General features: G+C 46.8%; 2 protein-coding genes across 5 annotated transcripts in view; one reads left to right on the top strand and one right to left on the bottom strand.

Moving 5' to 3' along the window:
- Window positions 1-967: 967 nt before the first annotated feature.
- LOC139396793 (protein PHTF2-like) lies at window positions 968-6,452 on the top strand (the record flags this gene model as incomplete). Its single annotated transcript, XM_071143710.1, has 5 exons — window positions 968-1,054; window positions 1,207-1,362; window positions 3,394-3,489; window positions 3,641-3,766; window positions 4,034-6,452. Coding segments are annotated over 5 exons (486 nt in total), but the record flags the coding sequence as incomplete, so codon positions are not given.
- Window positions 6,453-10,877: 4,425 nt separating this feature from the next.
- LOC139396792 (proline-rich protein 5-like) overlaps window positions 10,878-17,315 on the bottom strand; it is a 68,801-nt gene continuing 62,363 nt past the window's right edge. For 3 of the 4 annotated variants that reach the window (XM_071143706.1, XM_071143709.1, XM_071143707.1), the window contains 2 exons: window positions 14,525-14,666; window positions 10,879-11,854 (listed from right to left, as the gene is read on the bottom strand). In XM_071143706.1, the coding sequence (XP_070999807.1) occupies window positions 11,220-11,854; window positions 14,525-14,666 (777 nt within the window). In that variant the 3' untranslated portion in view covers window positions 10,879-11,219. Of the gene's footprint in view, window positions 11,855-14,524; window positions 14,667-17,315 lie in introns of all 4 variants that reach the window. The other variant, XM_071143708.1, reaches the window with a different exon arrangement.

A 17,315-nucleotide genomic window follows, 5' to 3' on the forward strand; every position in this document is an offset into this window, starting at 1 on the left:
GTTGTTCCATCATGCCTACCTGAACCTCCCCTCTGTGTCCATGAGGAGATGTGTTGTTCCATCATGCCTACCTGAACCTCCCCTCTGTGTCCATGAGGAGATGTGTTGTTCCATCATGCCTACCTGAACCTCCCCTCTGTGTCCATGAGGAGATGTGTTGTTCCATCATGCCTACCTGAACCTCCCCTCTGTGTCCATGAGGAGACCTCCCCTCTGTGTCCATGTGTTGTTCCATCATGCCTACCTGAACCTCCCCTCTGTGTCCATGAGGAGATGTGTTGTTGTTCCATCATGCCTACCTGAACCTCCCCTCTGTGTCCTATGAGGAGATGTGTTGTTCCATCATGCCTACCTGAACCTCCCCTCTGTGTCCATGAGGAGATGTGTTGTTCCATCATGCCTACCTGAACCTCCCCTCTGTGTCCATGAGGAGATGTGTTGTTCCATCATGCCTACCTGAACCTCCCCTCTGTGTCCATGAGGAGATGTGTTGTTCCATCATGCCTACCTGAACCTCCCCTCTGTGTCCATGAGGAGACCTCCCCTCTGTGTCCATGATGTGTTGTTCCATCATGCCTACCTGAACCTCCCCTCTGTGTCCATGAGGAGATGTGTTGTTCCATCATGCCTACCTGAACCTCCCCTCTGTTGTCCATGAACCTCCCCTCTGGGTCCATGAGATGTGTTGTTCCATCATGCCTACCTGAACCTCCCCTCTGTGTCCATGAGGAGATGTGTTGTTCCATCATGCCTACCTGAACCTCCCCTCTGTGTCCATGAGGAGATGTGTTGTTGTTCCATCATGCCTACCTGAACCTCCCCTCTGTGTCTATGAGGAGATGTGTTGTTGTTCCATCATGCCTACCTGAACCTCCCCTCTGTGTCCATGAGGAGATGTGTTGTGTGCGATAGACGTGGGTGGATAAGTGTGTTTGTCCAACTAAAGTATTTAAAATGTGTGTTGCAGAGAAGGGGTCCTCAGCGGTCGGTGGATGTGATCGTGTCCTCTGCCTTCCTCCTCACCCTCTCCGTAGTCTTCATCTGCTGTGCTCAGGTCAGCGTGAGTCACCATTCTCAGCCTGCTACAGTCCCTGTCTGTTATGCTCTAATTCAGTTGGTAACGGTGCGAATGCTGTTTCACCTGTTATTCTGTCTGTTTGAGTGGGACGAGCGTTAAAACAAGCTCTTCTCTCCTCCTCCCTGTAGTTGCTCCATATCCACCACACCTTCCTGGAGTGTCACTATAACTGGGAGCTGGTGATCTGGTGTTCCTCTCTGTCTCTTTTCCTGCTCCGCTTTGTTACCCTGGGCTCAGAGACCAGCAAGAAGTACAGCAACACCTCCATCTTACTGACAGAACAGGTAGACAGGCTCAGAGACCAACACATCCATCTTACTGACAGAACAGGTAGACAGGCTCAGAGACCAACACCTCCATCTTACTGACAGAACAGGTAGACAGGCTCAGAGACCAGCAAGAAGTACAGCAACACCATCTTACTAACAGAACAGGTAGACAGGCTCAGAGACCAACACCTCCATCTTACTGACAGAACAGGTAGACAGGCTCAGAGACCAACAACACCTCCATCTTACTGACAGAACAGGTAGACAGGCTCAGAGACCAACACCTCCATCTTACTGACAGAACAGGTAGACAGGCTCAGAGATCAGCAACACCTCCATCTTACTGACAGAACAGGTAGACAGGCTCAGAGACCAACAACACCTCCATCTTACTGACAGAACAGGTAGACAGGCTCAGAGACCAACAACACCTCCATCTTACTGACAGAACAGGTAGACAGGCTCAGAGACCAGCAACACCTCCATCTTACTGACAGAACAGGTAGACAGGCTCAGAGACCAACACCTCCATCTTAATGACAGAACAGGTAGACAGGCTCAGAGATCAGCAACACCTCCATCTTGCTGACAGAACAGGTAGACAGGCTCAGAGACCAACAACACCTCCATCTTACTGACAGAACAGGTAGACAGGCTCAGAGACCAACAACACCTCCATCTTACTGACAGAACAGGTAGACAGGCTCAGAGATCAGCAACACCTCCATCTTGCTGACAGAACAGGTAGACAGGCTCAGAGACCAACAACACCTCCATCTTACTGACAGAACAGGTAGACAGGCATGGAGGGAGGTACACACGCAACTGGTATCGTTATAGCAAGACTTTGGAAGTTCGCCAATTAATACGGAGGAAGAACTAGCAGATGTACCACACTTGCTAACTTGTGTAGTTACATAGGAACACACATTTTAAGTGACAAAAGGTTAATCTATTTTGAATGTTATATTGTTTTTGTGCACCTCCGAGTGATGTTCTATCGTCTCCCTGGGTCATTTCATGTTTTCATATGTATCTGAGTTATTGGCGTTCAAGCAGGCCGGTAAAAGTAGCACCGTGATAAAGTCGCTCTCACTACACAGGAAGTTAATAGGAATATGACTTCTAGATCGCGAAAACATCTATCATACATGTCAGATTTCAATACTGGCCTATGTTTTAACTTGGGAGAATGTCTTCTCTCGAATGAGCCATTGATCATATTTTTGCTATATTTCTACCTTGAGAAATATGTAATTTAATGCAGGGTCTAGCATATTTGTCTGCCTCTTTAGTCCAGGGTGCATTGCATGGCAGAGATAGAAGATATTATAACGCCCCACCCAGCATACCGTCGACCAATCGCGTTCACGTTGTCATGCTGCGTAACCCGGTTGCTAAACTAATCGCGCATTTGTCGAGAAACGTACCTAATTCTCCACGATTCCAAATGTATACGATATTACAGATGGCAAGTTAATTATCTCACATCTTGGAAAATATTTGTAATGTTGTACTTATTGTTTACGAAATTCGTGTTGATTTCGGGGTTTTGAGATAGAGCCCAGTAGACTCATTCACTCCGTGAAGGAGAGCGCTCCTTGTCCCAGAATCACCCAGAATGCATCGCATTGACATAGCACAGGCAACGTTTCCCATCTCCTCAAAATTATATCTGCCGTTGCGAATGTTAGACTCCATCTGCAGATTAAACATGGTGAGATTGTAGGCAATTTAAAGCTAACTGGCTACTTTACATGCTGATATTGTCTTTGGTATTATTGTGTGTTTGCTTGCTATATAGCCAGCCAGCCCATGGAGAGAGCATTGCATTGTGGATCTTGTAGTCAACTTGAGCTGCAACAGATTTCCACAACTATTTTCCATGTTGCCACCAACCTTATTATAACGCCAAAATGAAACATTGATTCACAATAATATTCTCACATAGTAGTGTTATTTAACACTGTAAATGAAAGGAATGAGTGGTTTGGGGAGGATATTTCCTTTAAGGCTCAACTTCTATTGACTAGCTGTTTTCACCAGATTAATCTGTACCTGAAGATGGAGAAGAAACCAAACAAGAAGGAGGATTTGACATTGGTCAACAACGTACTGAAGCTGGCCACCAAGCTATTGAAGGTATGGCAAGCTCCATCTCTATTTGATCTCTCTCTCTTTCTCATCTTATCTCCATTATTAATCTCTCCCCCTCCCTCCATCTCTACCCTCCCCCCCTCCATTTCTCCCCCTCCCTCCATCTCCACTCTCCCCCCCCCCTCTCACTCCCCAGGAGTTGGATGCTCCGTTCAGGCTGTATGGTCTGACGATGAACCCTCTGCTCTACAACATCACCCAGGTGGTCATCCTGTCTGCTGTGTCCGGAGTCATCAGTGACCTACTGGGCTTCAACCTGAAGGTAACACATGGTGTGTGTGTGTGTGTGTGTGTGTGTGTGTGTGTGTGTGTGTGTGTGTGTGTGTGTGTGTGTGTGTGTGTGTGTGTGTGTGTGTGTGTGTGTGTGTGTGTGTGTGTGTGTGTGTGTGTGTGTGTGTGTGTGTGTGTGTGTGTGTGTGTGTGGTACTAGTACTTATACACCAGTTTATTTGAAATGAAATGGAGTTGATTTGTTGAGTGTGTAGACATCAGTATGAAGGAAGAACTTACCACACCTTTCTGTCCTCAGCTCTGGAAGATCAAATCATGACAGTAAGCTGATCAGGTCACAGCTGGCTCTGGAAGATGTGATACATTCTCTCACCACACAGGGGCGCTGTTGTCCTTTCGCTCACGGACTGACTGGGCTTCCCTGTATCTATGGTCTGACGGACAAACAGCCCCATTCTCAGAGTTCATAACGGAGTGCTTACATTTCACTTGTGCAAGTCAAGATATATTTATTTTACCCTTTCAGTATTTTTTATTTTGTTGTTGTTGGAAAAAGTTACAAAATGTTATTTTAATTAAGCTATAGAGGTTTTGTGTTCTCAGAGGGACGGGATCAAAACACAGCAAGATGACAATTCTGTTACAAAGGTAAAAGAGTTCCATCCCTTCAGACTAGTAAGGACAATGTGCATTATAATGCAGCTGTTTAGTTTGTTGACTGTGACACACAAACGCAGTCATTTCACTGTGAGAACTGCAACGAGTTGTTGTTTCCGATCATAGACGGACTGTAATAATAATCATGTGTTTTAAAGCCTACATACACACAAACAGGTTGTACTTTCTGGTCAATTTAATGTAGGCCTTTTTTGTTGTTGCTTTTGACGACAACAACAGTACACCAAAGTTCAGAATAGATGAACAATGTTTCTGTGTGTTTGGCGTTTCTAATGATAAGCTAAGTGACGGCTGTAGTGGAGAGATAGAGGCAGGATAAAACACAACACATCACTCAAATGATTGGTGAGGAAATAGGTGAGGTACTGTACTGGCTGGATGGGAGGTACTGTATTGGCTGGATGGGAGGTACTGTACTGTATTGGCTAGATGGGAGGTACTGTACTGGCTGGATGGGAGGTACTGTACTGTATTGGCTAGAAGAGGTACTGTACTGGCTAGATGGGAGGTACTGTACTGGCTAGATGGGAGGTACTGTACTGGCTAGATGGGAGGTACTGTACTGGCTAGATGGGAGGTACTGTACTGGCTAGATGGGAGGTACTGTACTGGCTGGATGGGAGGTACTGTACTGGCTAGATGGGAGGTACTGTACTGGCTGGATGGGAGGTACTATACTGGCTAGATGGGATGTACTGTACTGTACTGGCTGGATGGGAGGTACTGTATTGGCTAGAAGGAATGTACTGTACTGTACTGGGTGGATGGGATGTACTGTACTGGCTAGATGGGATGTACAGTACTATACTGGGTGGATGAGAGGTACTGTACTGGGTGGATGGGAATATGTAAACCTAGCCAACATATCTGGGTTAGTATTCTGTATGTGAAATTGAGACATCCAGGCCCGCTAGCCCAAAGCTAAACGATGTGTGACTGAACATGGGTAACTATGTTACTCGTATAATGATAATTTGGGGGGGTGCTTATGTTTGTCCTGGTACACACTTGTACAAGTCTGTAATGGAAATGTGTTTCTTACATACTGAGACCCTGAGGGAGTGGGGTCGCGACCTTTTATGGTGATACCATTCAGTATTGGCTTCTGTACTCCCAACCCTATTTTGTAAACCAGACACAGTGACGTGTGCAGTCTGGTTGAAATACTGCTATTCAGGCCTGTGAGCCGTCATCACAACCGTGACGTGTGCAGTCTGGTTGAAATACTGCTATTCAGGCCTGTGAGCCGTCATCACAACCTCGTCAACATGTTGATTTTTCTCGCCCTCCTTCCCTTGTTTCCTGTTTTACGTTGCATGGTTTTCTCACGGAGCATTTGAGTTATTTCAGTGGTTAGACTGTATTTCAAGCAATAACTCGTAGCTCAACACACAACGTGTTTGTATTATAGTTAGAACAAAGAGGTCCCAGGTCTTAGTCGCAGTTCACACAGTCGATGTTCGTCGCTACAGTTCGGAATGCCTGAAAAGGTGCACTTTAAAGTAGTGTATAGAAACAATGTCACACACAAACCATTGTAGTTGTTATTGCTTGGTACTTGTTGGCGTGGCTCAGTCTGTGTGAAGATGACCAAAGTGCTTTTTATTTACTGGATAAAACTGTATTATTAACACAAAATAACTGTTTGGGTTTCATATTATTGGAAATGCTTTAAGAAAACATGGTGTTGCCTCATCTTTTCCTTTGTTGTTGTTGTTCCTCGTGTTTTGTGGTTGCGAGAGAAAAGACAGTCACTTGCAGTCACTTGAGTCTGAAAAATGTCTTTAGAAAATGACTCTGAACCTGTCTGCCATCCTGATCCCTAGTGCACCAGAGCCCTGGTCTAAAGTAGTGCACTACGTAGGGAATAGGGTGACATTTCCGACGCACACTTGTTTTTGCGTTGTGATTCTGTTTTCAAAAGGAAGTCTGCATATTTATGTTGAAGAGAAGAAAAACTACTTTTAGTGAGCTGGTCTGTTTCCTCAGTTCTACGTGTTTATAAGGAAAATAAAAATTGACATTATTGTGTCACTCAACTTCCAGTTTCTTCCTTCGTACATCATATGAGCAAAACAACAGTTTAGATTCCTACATTTCATCATGGCTGTGTACCAATACCTATTCCCTATATAGTGCACTACTTTTGACCAGAGCCCTATGGGTCCTGTTCAAAAGAAGTGCACTACGTAGGGAATATTGTGCCATTTAGGATGCAGGTCATAATTCATTCCTTGCAAATCACTTTCTTCACTTAAAACATATTTCATACACGTTACATGTCTTCATACATACCACCCCTTGTAGAGACACTCGATCAAAACAAGCGATCGTATCTCTTGATGGGAATCATCATTGAAATAAACTGACATGTAAATAATGTCTGTCTGGATACACATCAGCAATCAGCCTGAACAGAACCAATGTCTATCTGGACACACATCAGCCTGAACAGAACCAATGTCTATCTGGACACACATCAGCCTGAACAGAACCAATGTCCATCTGGACACACATCAGACTGAACAGAACCAATGTCTATCTGGACACACATCAGCCTGAACAGAACCAATGTCCATCTGGACACACATCAGCCTGAACAGAACCAATGTCTATCTGGACACACATCAGCCTGAACAGAACCAATGTCCATCTGGACACACATCAGCCTGAACAGAACGAATGTTTATCTGGACACACATCAACCTGAACAGAACCAATGTCCATCTGGACACACATCAGCCTGAACAGAACCAATGTTTATCTGGACACACATCAACCTGAACAGAACCAATGTCCATCTGGACACACATCAGCCTGAACAGAACCAATGTCCATCTGGACACACATCAGCCTGAACAGAACCAATGTTTATCTGGACACACATCAGCCTGAACAGAACCAATGTTTATCTGGACACACATCAACCTGAACAGAACCAATGTTTATCTGGACACACATCAGCCTGAACAGAACCAATGTTTATCTGGACACACATCAACCTGAACAGAACCAATGTCCATCTGGACACACATCAACCTGAACAGAACCAATGTCCATCTGGACACACATCAACCTGAACAGAACCAATGTCCATCTGGACACACATCAGCCTGAACAGAACCAATGTCCATCTGGACACACATCAACCTGAACAGAACCAATGTTTATCTGGACACACATCAGCCTGAACAGAACCAATGTCCATCTGGACACACATCAGCCTGAACAGAACCAATGTCTATCTGGACACACATCAGCCTGAACAGAACCAATGTCCATCTGGACACACATCAGCCTGAACAGAACCAATGTCCATCTGGACACACATCAGCCTGAACAGAACCAATGTCCATCTGGACACACATCAGCCTGAACAGAACCAATGTCCATCTGGACACACATCAGCCTGAACAGAACCAATGTCCATCTGGACACACATCAACCTGAACAGAACCAATGTCCATCTGGACACACATCAACCTGAACAGAACCAATGTCCATCTGGACACACATCAACCTGAACAGAACCAATGTCCATCTGGACACACATCAGCCTGAACAGAACCAATGGGAACAAAAAGAAAAGAGCTGTAGAAAGTTACTCATCTTAATAAAAGTCTGTATAGAAATTTTACCTTTAGAAAAATCAAGTGTGATACTTGCTATTTAGGCAATGTGACAGTGCCTTCGGAAAGTATTCAGACCCCTTGACTTTTTCCACATTTTGTCACATTACAGCCTTACTCTAAATTTTTTTTTTTTTTTAAACAATTCCTTAGCAATCTACACACAATACCCCATAATGACAAAGCAAAACGTTTTTATTTTTGCTAATTTATAAAAGTAAAAAACACTTATTTACATAAGTATTCAGACCCTTTGCTATGAGACTTGAAATTGAGCTCAGGTGCGTCCTGTTTCCATTGATCATCCTTGGGATGTTTCTACAACTTGATTAGAGTCCACCTGTGGTAAATTCAACTGATTGGACATGATTTGGAAAGGCACACAGCTGTCTATATAAGGTCCCACAGTTGACAGTGCATGTCAGAGCAAAAAACCAAGCTATGAGATCGAAGGAATTGTCCGTAGAGCTCAGAGACAGGATTGTGTCGAGATCTGGGGAGGGGTACCAAGAAAGGTATGCAGCATTGAAGGTCCCCAAGAGCACAGGGGCCTCCATCGTTCTGAAATGGAAGAAGTTTCAGAACCACCAAGACTTCCTAGAGCTAACTGCCCGTCCAAACGGTCAGGGAGGTGACCAAGAACCTGATGGTCACTCTGACAGAGCTCCAGAGTTCCTCTGGACAACCATCTCTGCAGCACTCCACCAATCAGACCTTTTATGGTAGAGTGGCCAGATGGAAGCCACTCCTCAGTATAAAGACACATGACAGCCCCCTTGGAGTTTGCCAAAAGGACTCAGACAATGAGAAACAAGAAGTTAGTCCTAAAGACCATGATAAACAAGATTATCTGGTCTGATGAAACCAAGATTGAACTCTTTGGCCTGAATGCCAAGCGTCACGTCTGGGGGAAAGGTTTGAAGGTTCACCTTCCAACAGGACAACGACCCTAAGCACACAGCCAAGACAATGCAGTAGTGGCTTCGGGACAAGTCTCTGAATGTCCTTGTGTGGCCCAGCCAGAGCCCGGACTTGAACCCGATTGAACATCATGGAATAATCTACAATCCGTGCTTCATCTAGATATGTTAGTGCCACTGAATGAATTTTAAATATTGGGAGACTGTTACGGAGGAGTGTAAATGCTTTTTTTAGGCTGGATCATGTTGTTGTATGTTTTAATGATGTAATGTATTGATTGTTGCTGACTTCTTGGCCAGCTTTCCCTTGAAAAAGAGACTCTGGGTCTCAATGGGCTTTTCCTGGTTAAATAAAATTAAACATCTCTGGAGAGACCAGAGACCAGAGACCTGAGACCTGGAAATAGTTTTTGCAGCAATGCTCCCCAACCTGGCATTGCAGGTCCTCTCAAGCAGAGAAGAATGGGACAAAGTCCCCAAATACAGGTGTACCAAGCTTGTATCGTCATACCCAAGAAGACTCGAGGCTGTAATCGCTGCCAAAGGTGCTTCAACAAATTACTGAGTAAAGGGTCTGAATACTTATGTCAATTTCATTTTTTATTTGTCATAAATTAGCAAACCTTTTTTTTTTTTACGGTTTTTGCTTTGTCACTATGGGGGTAATGTGTGTAAATTGATGAGGGGAAAACAATTGAATACATTTTAGAGTAAAGTTGTAACGTAAGAACATCTGGAAAAAGTCAAGGGGTCTGAATACTTTCCAAAGGGTCAGGTGACAATTTGAATCACGCTGTACAGCAGATCTTCAGCACTACGGATTGAATCAAGCCCAGGATCTTGAACAGACCAACAAAAATTCTGCATTAAAATGTCAAGTTTGAGTTGAGGTTCCGTTTGACATAATCATGAGATCAAATCAGAATGACTTGTCCATCAAATGCTACAATAATTAATGGCAATACATTTGAGCGTGTCATTGTTTTTAGAAAATCATAAAACCAACTCCATAAATTGTACATGGCTGTGTCACACAAGGTCATTTAGAATACAAACGATCTTACTAAATCATTAGTTGAGAGAAGGCATGGTGTTTAACTATTTAGATCGTCGTAAGATGAGCTAGAAATGTGAGAGTCTGTGGCTTTGAGGTTCATTTCCTACCTTCAACCATAGAGGTTATGGGTTCAAATCTTGGGTTTGAGTTATTGGTAATTTCAGCAATTCTCAACGTGAAAATGACAAAGAAAACAGTTAAGAGGTGTGAAGGAGTCTGGGGCTCTGGTGTAAAGATCTCACCCCATATGTTCACAGCTCTGGATCAGGATGTGTTGTGGTCATAAACCTCTGAGAAAGTAGACCCTTAATTTTCAAATGGATCTTTTTAAAAACCTCAGTTCCCCCATAACTGCTGCTGTTCACAGGAGGGGAAACCCCCAGCAGTTGTCACAGTCCTCCAGGCTTTGTCAGGAATCATACCCTACGACCCCATGCTTATGGGGTGAGATCCTTACCACTGAGCCACCAGATCCCTTCACATTCCAAAACACATTTCTTTGTGTATTTGACTCTGGCACAGCAGGCACTTGCACATCCCGTCCACACGGGGGCGATGTTGAAGCAGAAACAAAGGCCCAGCCACAGATCACTGTGGCAGAAATATCACCCAGGCCTACACGATACCTACTGCTTGAAATGAAGACATGTGAACACTATCTTATCTCCTCACCCCAGCACTGCCTCTTGAACAAGAGACATGTTGCGAAAGCAATGAACTCATGACCTCTGGTGAACCAGGTGTGGGTCATCCCAGAGAGCTCAGCTAGGTCTGATTGATCTCTTCTCCTTTCCACTGGGCCTTTCACAAGACTTGAAGAGACACCTCAGACTGTTTCAAAGTTGTCTGAGTCACTGAGCATCAGCAATACAAACACAAAGAAATAGGGTTTATCCTCAAAATGAAGCACTAGAAGTGAAAATCAAGCAAAATACATTTTTAATAAAAGGGAATTTACTGTAGAAATATTCCATGAAAAATAGGCCCTAGAAAGAGCGGTGTGTTTTTAGAGACGACGCTGTGAGTGGAGCACAGATGCTGTCAGTACGTGTGATAATCCCTTGAGATTCATCAGACCTCTAGGGCTGCAAATCTCCAGACACTTTCTCACTAGTCACAGATTTTCCAGAAATCAGTAGTGAATAAGCAGGCAATCAAACAAGATCATCCAACTGTGATTAGTTACCAGAAAACCACAAATTATACCACACTCTGTCTACCACTCTCCCTGCTGTAACCAGAGGATGAAGAGTCTGAGCAGCTGTGGTGGGAGAAGTCTATGAAGATGCCATCAGGGTCAGAGTCCATAGAGTCCAGTATCTGATCTACCACTGTCTCCGGGCTGGAGGAACAGCTGGGGATCGACCCCGTCTCTGAGCCAGAGTGGACCTGACACAGAACAGAGGGGGACACCGTCGACTCCTCCCCGCCGTGGAGGAAGGGTCCTGGGGAGTGAGAGCCCTGAAAGATGGAGGGCTGGAGGTGGGACCCTAAAGACTCAGACCCCACAGACCCACAGAGATCCAGACTTCCACCCCCTCCACCACAAACAACCCCTGTCAGGCTGAGCTCCTGCTCCAGGGAGGAGAGGCCCGGCTGGGCCGCGGAGGCCAGGGAGGAAGTGGTGCTGATGTCGTTGATGGCGCCTTCTTCCAGACAGGAAGTCATCTCGCAGACGGAATGGCGGCGGATGCCCATGCTGCTCACGGAGCCTGTCTCGGTATCATACTCCACCACAGGCGTCAACATGGGCACGTTGTAGGACTTGGAGCGCATCACCAGGTTCTTTACGGGGGCGTCGCCTGACTTGGGCCAGCACCGCTGCAGACGCTTTTCTGGAGAGACGATAGGAGGAGGGGTGAAGAGGGATGAGGATAGGATGAGGGGTGAAGAGGGATGAGGATAGGAGGAGGGGTGAAGAGGGGTGAGGATAGGAGGAGGGGTGAAGAGGGATGAGGATAGGAGGAGGGGTGAAGAGGGGTGAGGATAGGAGGAGGGGTGAAGAGGGGTGAGGATAGGAGGAGGGGTGAAGAGGGATGAGGATAGGAGGAGGGGTGAAGAGGGATGAGGATAGGAGGAGGGGTGAAGAGGGATGAGGATAGGAGGAGGAGTGAAGAGGGGTGAGGATAGGAGGAGGTGTGAAGAGGGATGAGGATAGGAGGAGGGGTGAGGAGGGATGAGGATAGGAGGAGGGGTGAAGGGGGATGAGGATAGGAGGAGGGGTGAAGAGGGATGAGGATAGGAGGAGGGGTGAAGAGGGATGAGGATAAAAGGAGGGGTGAAGAGGGATGAGGATAGGAGGAGGAGTGAAGAGGGATGAGGATAGGAGGAGGGGTGAAGAGGGATGAGGATAGGAGGAGGAGTGGAAGAGGGATGAGGATAGGAGGAGGGGTGAAGAGGGATGTGAGGATAGGAGGAGGGGTGAAGAGGGATGAGGATAGGAGGAGGGGTGAAGAGGGATGAGGATAGGAGGAGGGGTGAAGAGGGATGAGGATAGGAGGAGGGGTGAAGAGGGATGAGGATAGGAGGAGGGGTAGGAGGAGGGGTGAGGAGGGATGAGGATAGGATGAGGGGTGAGGATAGGAGGAGGGGTGAAGAGGGATGAGGATAGGAGGAGGGGTGAAGAGGGATGAGGATAGGAGGAGGGGTGAAGAGGGATGAGGATAGGAGGAGGGGTGAAGAGGGATGAGGAGGAGGGGTGAAGAGGGATGAGGATAGGAGGAGGGGTGAAGAGGGATGAGGATAGGAGGAGGGGTGAAGAGGGATGAGGATAGGAGGAGGGGTGATGAGGATAGGAGGAGGGGTGAAGAGGGATGAGGATAGGATGAGGGGTGAAGAGGGATGAGGATAGGAGGAGGGGTGAAGAGGGATGAGGATAGGAGGAGGGGTGAAGAGGGTTGAGGATGGGAGGAGGGGTGAAGAGGGATGAGGATAGGAGGAGGGGTGAAGAGGGATGAGGATAGGAGGAGGGGTGAAGAGGGATGAGGATAGGAGGAGGGGTGAAGAGGGATGAGGATAGGAGGAGGGGTGAAGAGGGATGAGGATAGGATGAGGGGTGAGGATAGGAGGAGGGGTGAAGAGGGATGAGGATAGGAGGAGGAGGAGGGGTGAAGAGGGATGAGGATAGGAGGAGGGGTGAAGAGGGTGAAGGAGGGATGAGGATAGGAGGAGGGGGTGAAGAGGGATGAGGATAGGAGGAGGGGTGAAGAGGGATGAGGATAGGAGGAGGGGTGAAGAGGGATGAGGATAGGAGGAGGGGTGAAGAGGGATGAGGATAGGAGGAGGGGTGAAGAGGGATGAGGATAGGAGGAGGGGTGAAGAGGATAGGATGAGGATAGGAGGAGGGGTGAAGAGGGATGAGGATAGGGAGGGGTGAAGAGGGATGAGGATGATGAGGATAGGAGGAGGGGTGAAGAGGGATGAGGATAGGAGGAGGGGTGAAGAGGGATGAGGATAGGAGGAGGGGTGAAGAGGGATGAGGATAGGAGGAGGGGTGAAGAGGGATGAGGATAGGAGGAGGGGTGAAGAGGGATGAGGATAGGAGGAGGAGTGAAGAGGGATGAGGATAGGAGGGGGGGTGAGGGGAGAGGGATGAGGATAGGAGGAGGGGTGAAGAGGGATGAGGATAGGAGGAGGAGTGAAGAGGGATGAGGATAGGAGGAGGGGTGAAGAGGGATGAGGATAGGAGGAGGAGTGGAAAGGGATGAGGATAGGAGGAGGGGTGAAGAGGGATGAGGATAGGAGGAGGGGTGAAGAGGGATGAGGATAGGAGGAGGGGTGAAGAGGGATGAGGATAGGAGGAGGAGTGAAGAGGGATGAGGATAGGAGGAGGGGTGAAGAGGGATGAGGATAGGAGGCGGGGTGAAGAGGGATGAGGATAGGAGGAGGGGTGAAGAGGGAGGAGGGGTGAAGAGGGATGAGGATAGGAGGAGGGGTGAAGATGGGGGAGGAGGGGTGAAGAGGGATGAGGATAGGAGGAGGGGTGAAGAGGGATGAGGATAGGAGGAGGGGTGAAGAGGGATGAGGATAGGAGGAGGGGTGAAGAGGGATGAGGATAGGAGGATGGGTGAAGAGGGATAAGGGGTGAAGAGGGATGAGGATAGGAGGAGGGGTGAAGAGGGATGAGGATAGGAGGAGGGGTGAAGAGGGATGAGGATAGGATGAGGGGTGAAGAGGGATGAGGATAGGAGGATGGGTAGGTGAAGGAGAGAAAGAAGTGGTGGGATGGAGGGAGGGAGGGGGAGAGAGAGAGAGAGAAAGAAGTGGTCGGATGGAGGGAGAGGGAGAGAGAGAGAGAGAAAGAAGTGGTGGGATGGAGGGAGAGGGAGGAGAGAGAGAGAGAGATGAGATGTGAAGAAGTGAAAACGAGACAGACGTTGAGGCCGTCTAGACCCGTATAACACAGGAAACTAACAGCACAACAGCTGAACAGCTGTGAATGGAGAGTAAATATCATGCATGATGAAATCTAAATCATTTAGCTGTATGAGTATCAGTCTAATTACCCAGTACGCAGGAGGAGTATTGCATTGAGGATCCGTCGTTGGAGTAGAGGCCGTGGGTTCCCAGGTATGGAGACACCACCTTCTGAACCAAAGCTTCCAGACGCAGGTACTCCTCAGTCACTCCTCTAGACTCATGGACACCCTGGAACACACACATCACAGTTAGTCCTCAGTCACTCCTCTAGACTCATGGACACCCTGGAACACACACATCACAGTTAGTCCTCAGTCACTCCTCTAGACTCATGGACACCCTGGAACACCCACATCACAGTTAGTCCTCAGTCACTCCTCTAGACTCATGGACACCCTGGAACACCCACATCACAGTTAGTCCTCAGTCACTCCTCTAGACTCATGGACACCCTGGAACACACACATCACAGTTAGTCCTCAGTCACTCCTCTAGACTCATGGACACCCTGGAACACACACATCACAGTTAGTCCTCAGTCACTCCTCTAGACTCATGGACACCCTGGAACACACACATCACAGTTAGTCCTCAGTCACTCCTCTAGACTCATGGACACCCTGGAACACACACATCACAGTTAGTCCTCAGTCACTCCTCTAGACTCATGGACACCCTGGAACACACACATCACAGTTAGTCCTCAGTCACTCCTCTAGACTCATGGACACCCTGGAACACACACATCACAGTTAGTCCTCAGTCACTCCTCTAGACTCATGGACACCCTGGAACACACACATCACAGTTAGTCCTCAGTCACTCCTCTAGACTCATGGACACCCTGGAAGACGAAGACACACACACACACACACACACAAACACACTGAAACTCCCACAGGACACCACACCTGCTGTACACTCAAAAATCTGTGCTTATCATTTGTCAACCACCTAAAATAAATCTGTCCTCAAATCATAACCATATTTGAGTCTATTGAAATCTTAGTTTCTGAGGAAATACATTGTCCATTAGAGGGCTCTGTGTTTGTTGTTCAGGACAGAACAGAAAGAAAGGGGGCAGGGTAAGAGCATGCAGAAAACACTGAGTAAATACTGAGCTGGAGGAAAGTAACTGAGTAACTATATCAGAGGAGAGACAGACTAACTGTCTGTCAGAGGAGAGACTAACTAACTATATATCAGAGGAGAGACAGTAACTAACTGTCTCAGAGGAGAGGCAGTAACTAACTATATATCAGAGGAGAGACAGTAACTAACTGTCTGTCAGAGGAGAGGCAGTAACTAACTATATATCAGAGGAGAGACAGTAACTAACTGTCTGTCAGAGGAGAGACAGTAACTAACTGTCTGTCAGAGGAGAGACAGTAACTAACTGTCTGTCAGAGGAGAGACAGTAACTAACTGTCTGTCAGAGGAGAGACAGTAACTAACTGTATATCAGAGGAGAGACAGTAACTAACTGTCTGTCAGAGGAGAGACAGTAACTAACTGTATATCAGAGGAGAGACAGTAACTAACTGTATATCAGAGGAGAGACAGTAACTAACTGTATATCAGAGGAGAGACAGTAACTAACTGTCTGTCAGAGGAGAGACGGTAACTAACTGTCTGTCAGAGGAGAGACAGTAACTAACTGTCTGTCAGAGGAGAGACAGTAACTAACTGTCTGTCAGAGGAGAGACAGTAACTAACTGTCTGTCAGAGGAGAGACAGTAACTGTCTGTCTGTCAGAGGAGAGACAGTAACTAACTGTCTGTCAGAGGAGAGACAGTAACTAACTGTCTGTCAGAGGAGAGACAGTAACTAACTGTATATCAGAGGAGAGACAGTAACTAACTGTATATCAGAGGAGAGACAGTAACTAACTGTCTGTCAGAGGAGAGACAGTAACTGTCTGTCTGTCAGAGGAGAGACAGTAACTGACTGTCTGTCAGAGGAGAGACAGTAACTAACTGTCTGTCAGAGGAGAGACAGTAACTAACTGTCTGTCAGAGGAGAGACAGTAACTAACTGTCTGTCAGAGGAGAGACAGTAACTAACTGTCTGTTCAGAGGAGAGACAGTAACTAACTGTCTGTCAGAGGAGAGACAGTAACTAACTGTCTGTCAGAGGAGAGACAGTAACTAACTGTATGTCAGAGGAGAGACAGTAACTAACTGTCTGTCAGAGGAGAGACAGTAACTAACTGTATATCAGAGGAGAGACAGTAACTAACTGTCTGTCAGAGGAGAGACAGTAACTAACTGTCTGTCAGAGGAGAGACAGTAACTAACTGTCTGTCAGAGGAGAGACAGTAACTAACTGTCTGTCAGAGGAGAGACAGTAACTAACTGTCTGTCAGAGGAGAGACAGTAACTAACTGTCTGTCAGAGGAGAGACAGTAACTAACTGTCTGTCAGAGGAGAGACAGTAACTAACTGTCTGTCAGAGAGAGAGACTGTCTGTCAGAGGAGAGACTAACTGTCTGTCAGAGGAGAGACAGTAACTAACTGTCTGTCAGAGGAGAGACAGTAACTAACTGTATATCAGAGGAGAGACAGTAACTAACTGTATATCAGAGGAGAGACAGTAACTAACTGTCTGTCAGAGGAGAGACAGTAACTAACTGTCTGTAACTGTCAGAGGAGAGACAGTAACTAACTGTCTGTCAGAGGAGAGACAGTAACTAACTGTCTGTCAGAGGAGAGACAGTAACTAACTGTATGTCAGAGGAGAGACAGTAACTAACTGTCTGTCAGAGGAGAGACAGTAACTAACTGTATATCAGAGGAGAGACAGTAACTGTCAGAGGAGAGACAGTAACTAACTGTCTGTCAGAGGAGAGACAGTAACTAACTGTCTGTCAGAGGAGAG

This window comes from Oncorhynchus clarkii, unplaced genomic scaffold (genome assembly GCF_045791955.1).
Source record: "Oncorhynchus clarkii lewisi isolate Uvic-CL-2024 unplaced genomic scaffold, UVic_Ocla_1.0 unplaced_contig_12323_pilon_pilon, whole genome shotgun sequence".
Lineage (NCBI taxonomy): Eukaryota > Metazoa > Chordata > Actinopteri > Salmoniformes > Salmonidae > Oncorhynchus > Oncorhynchus clarkii.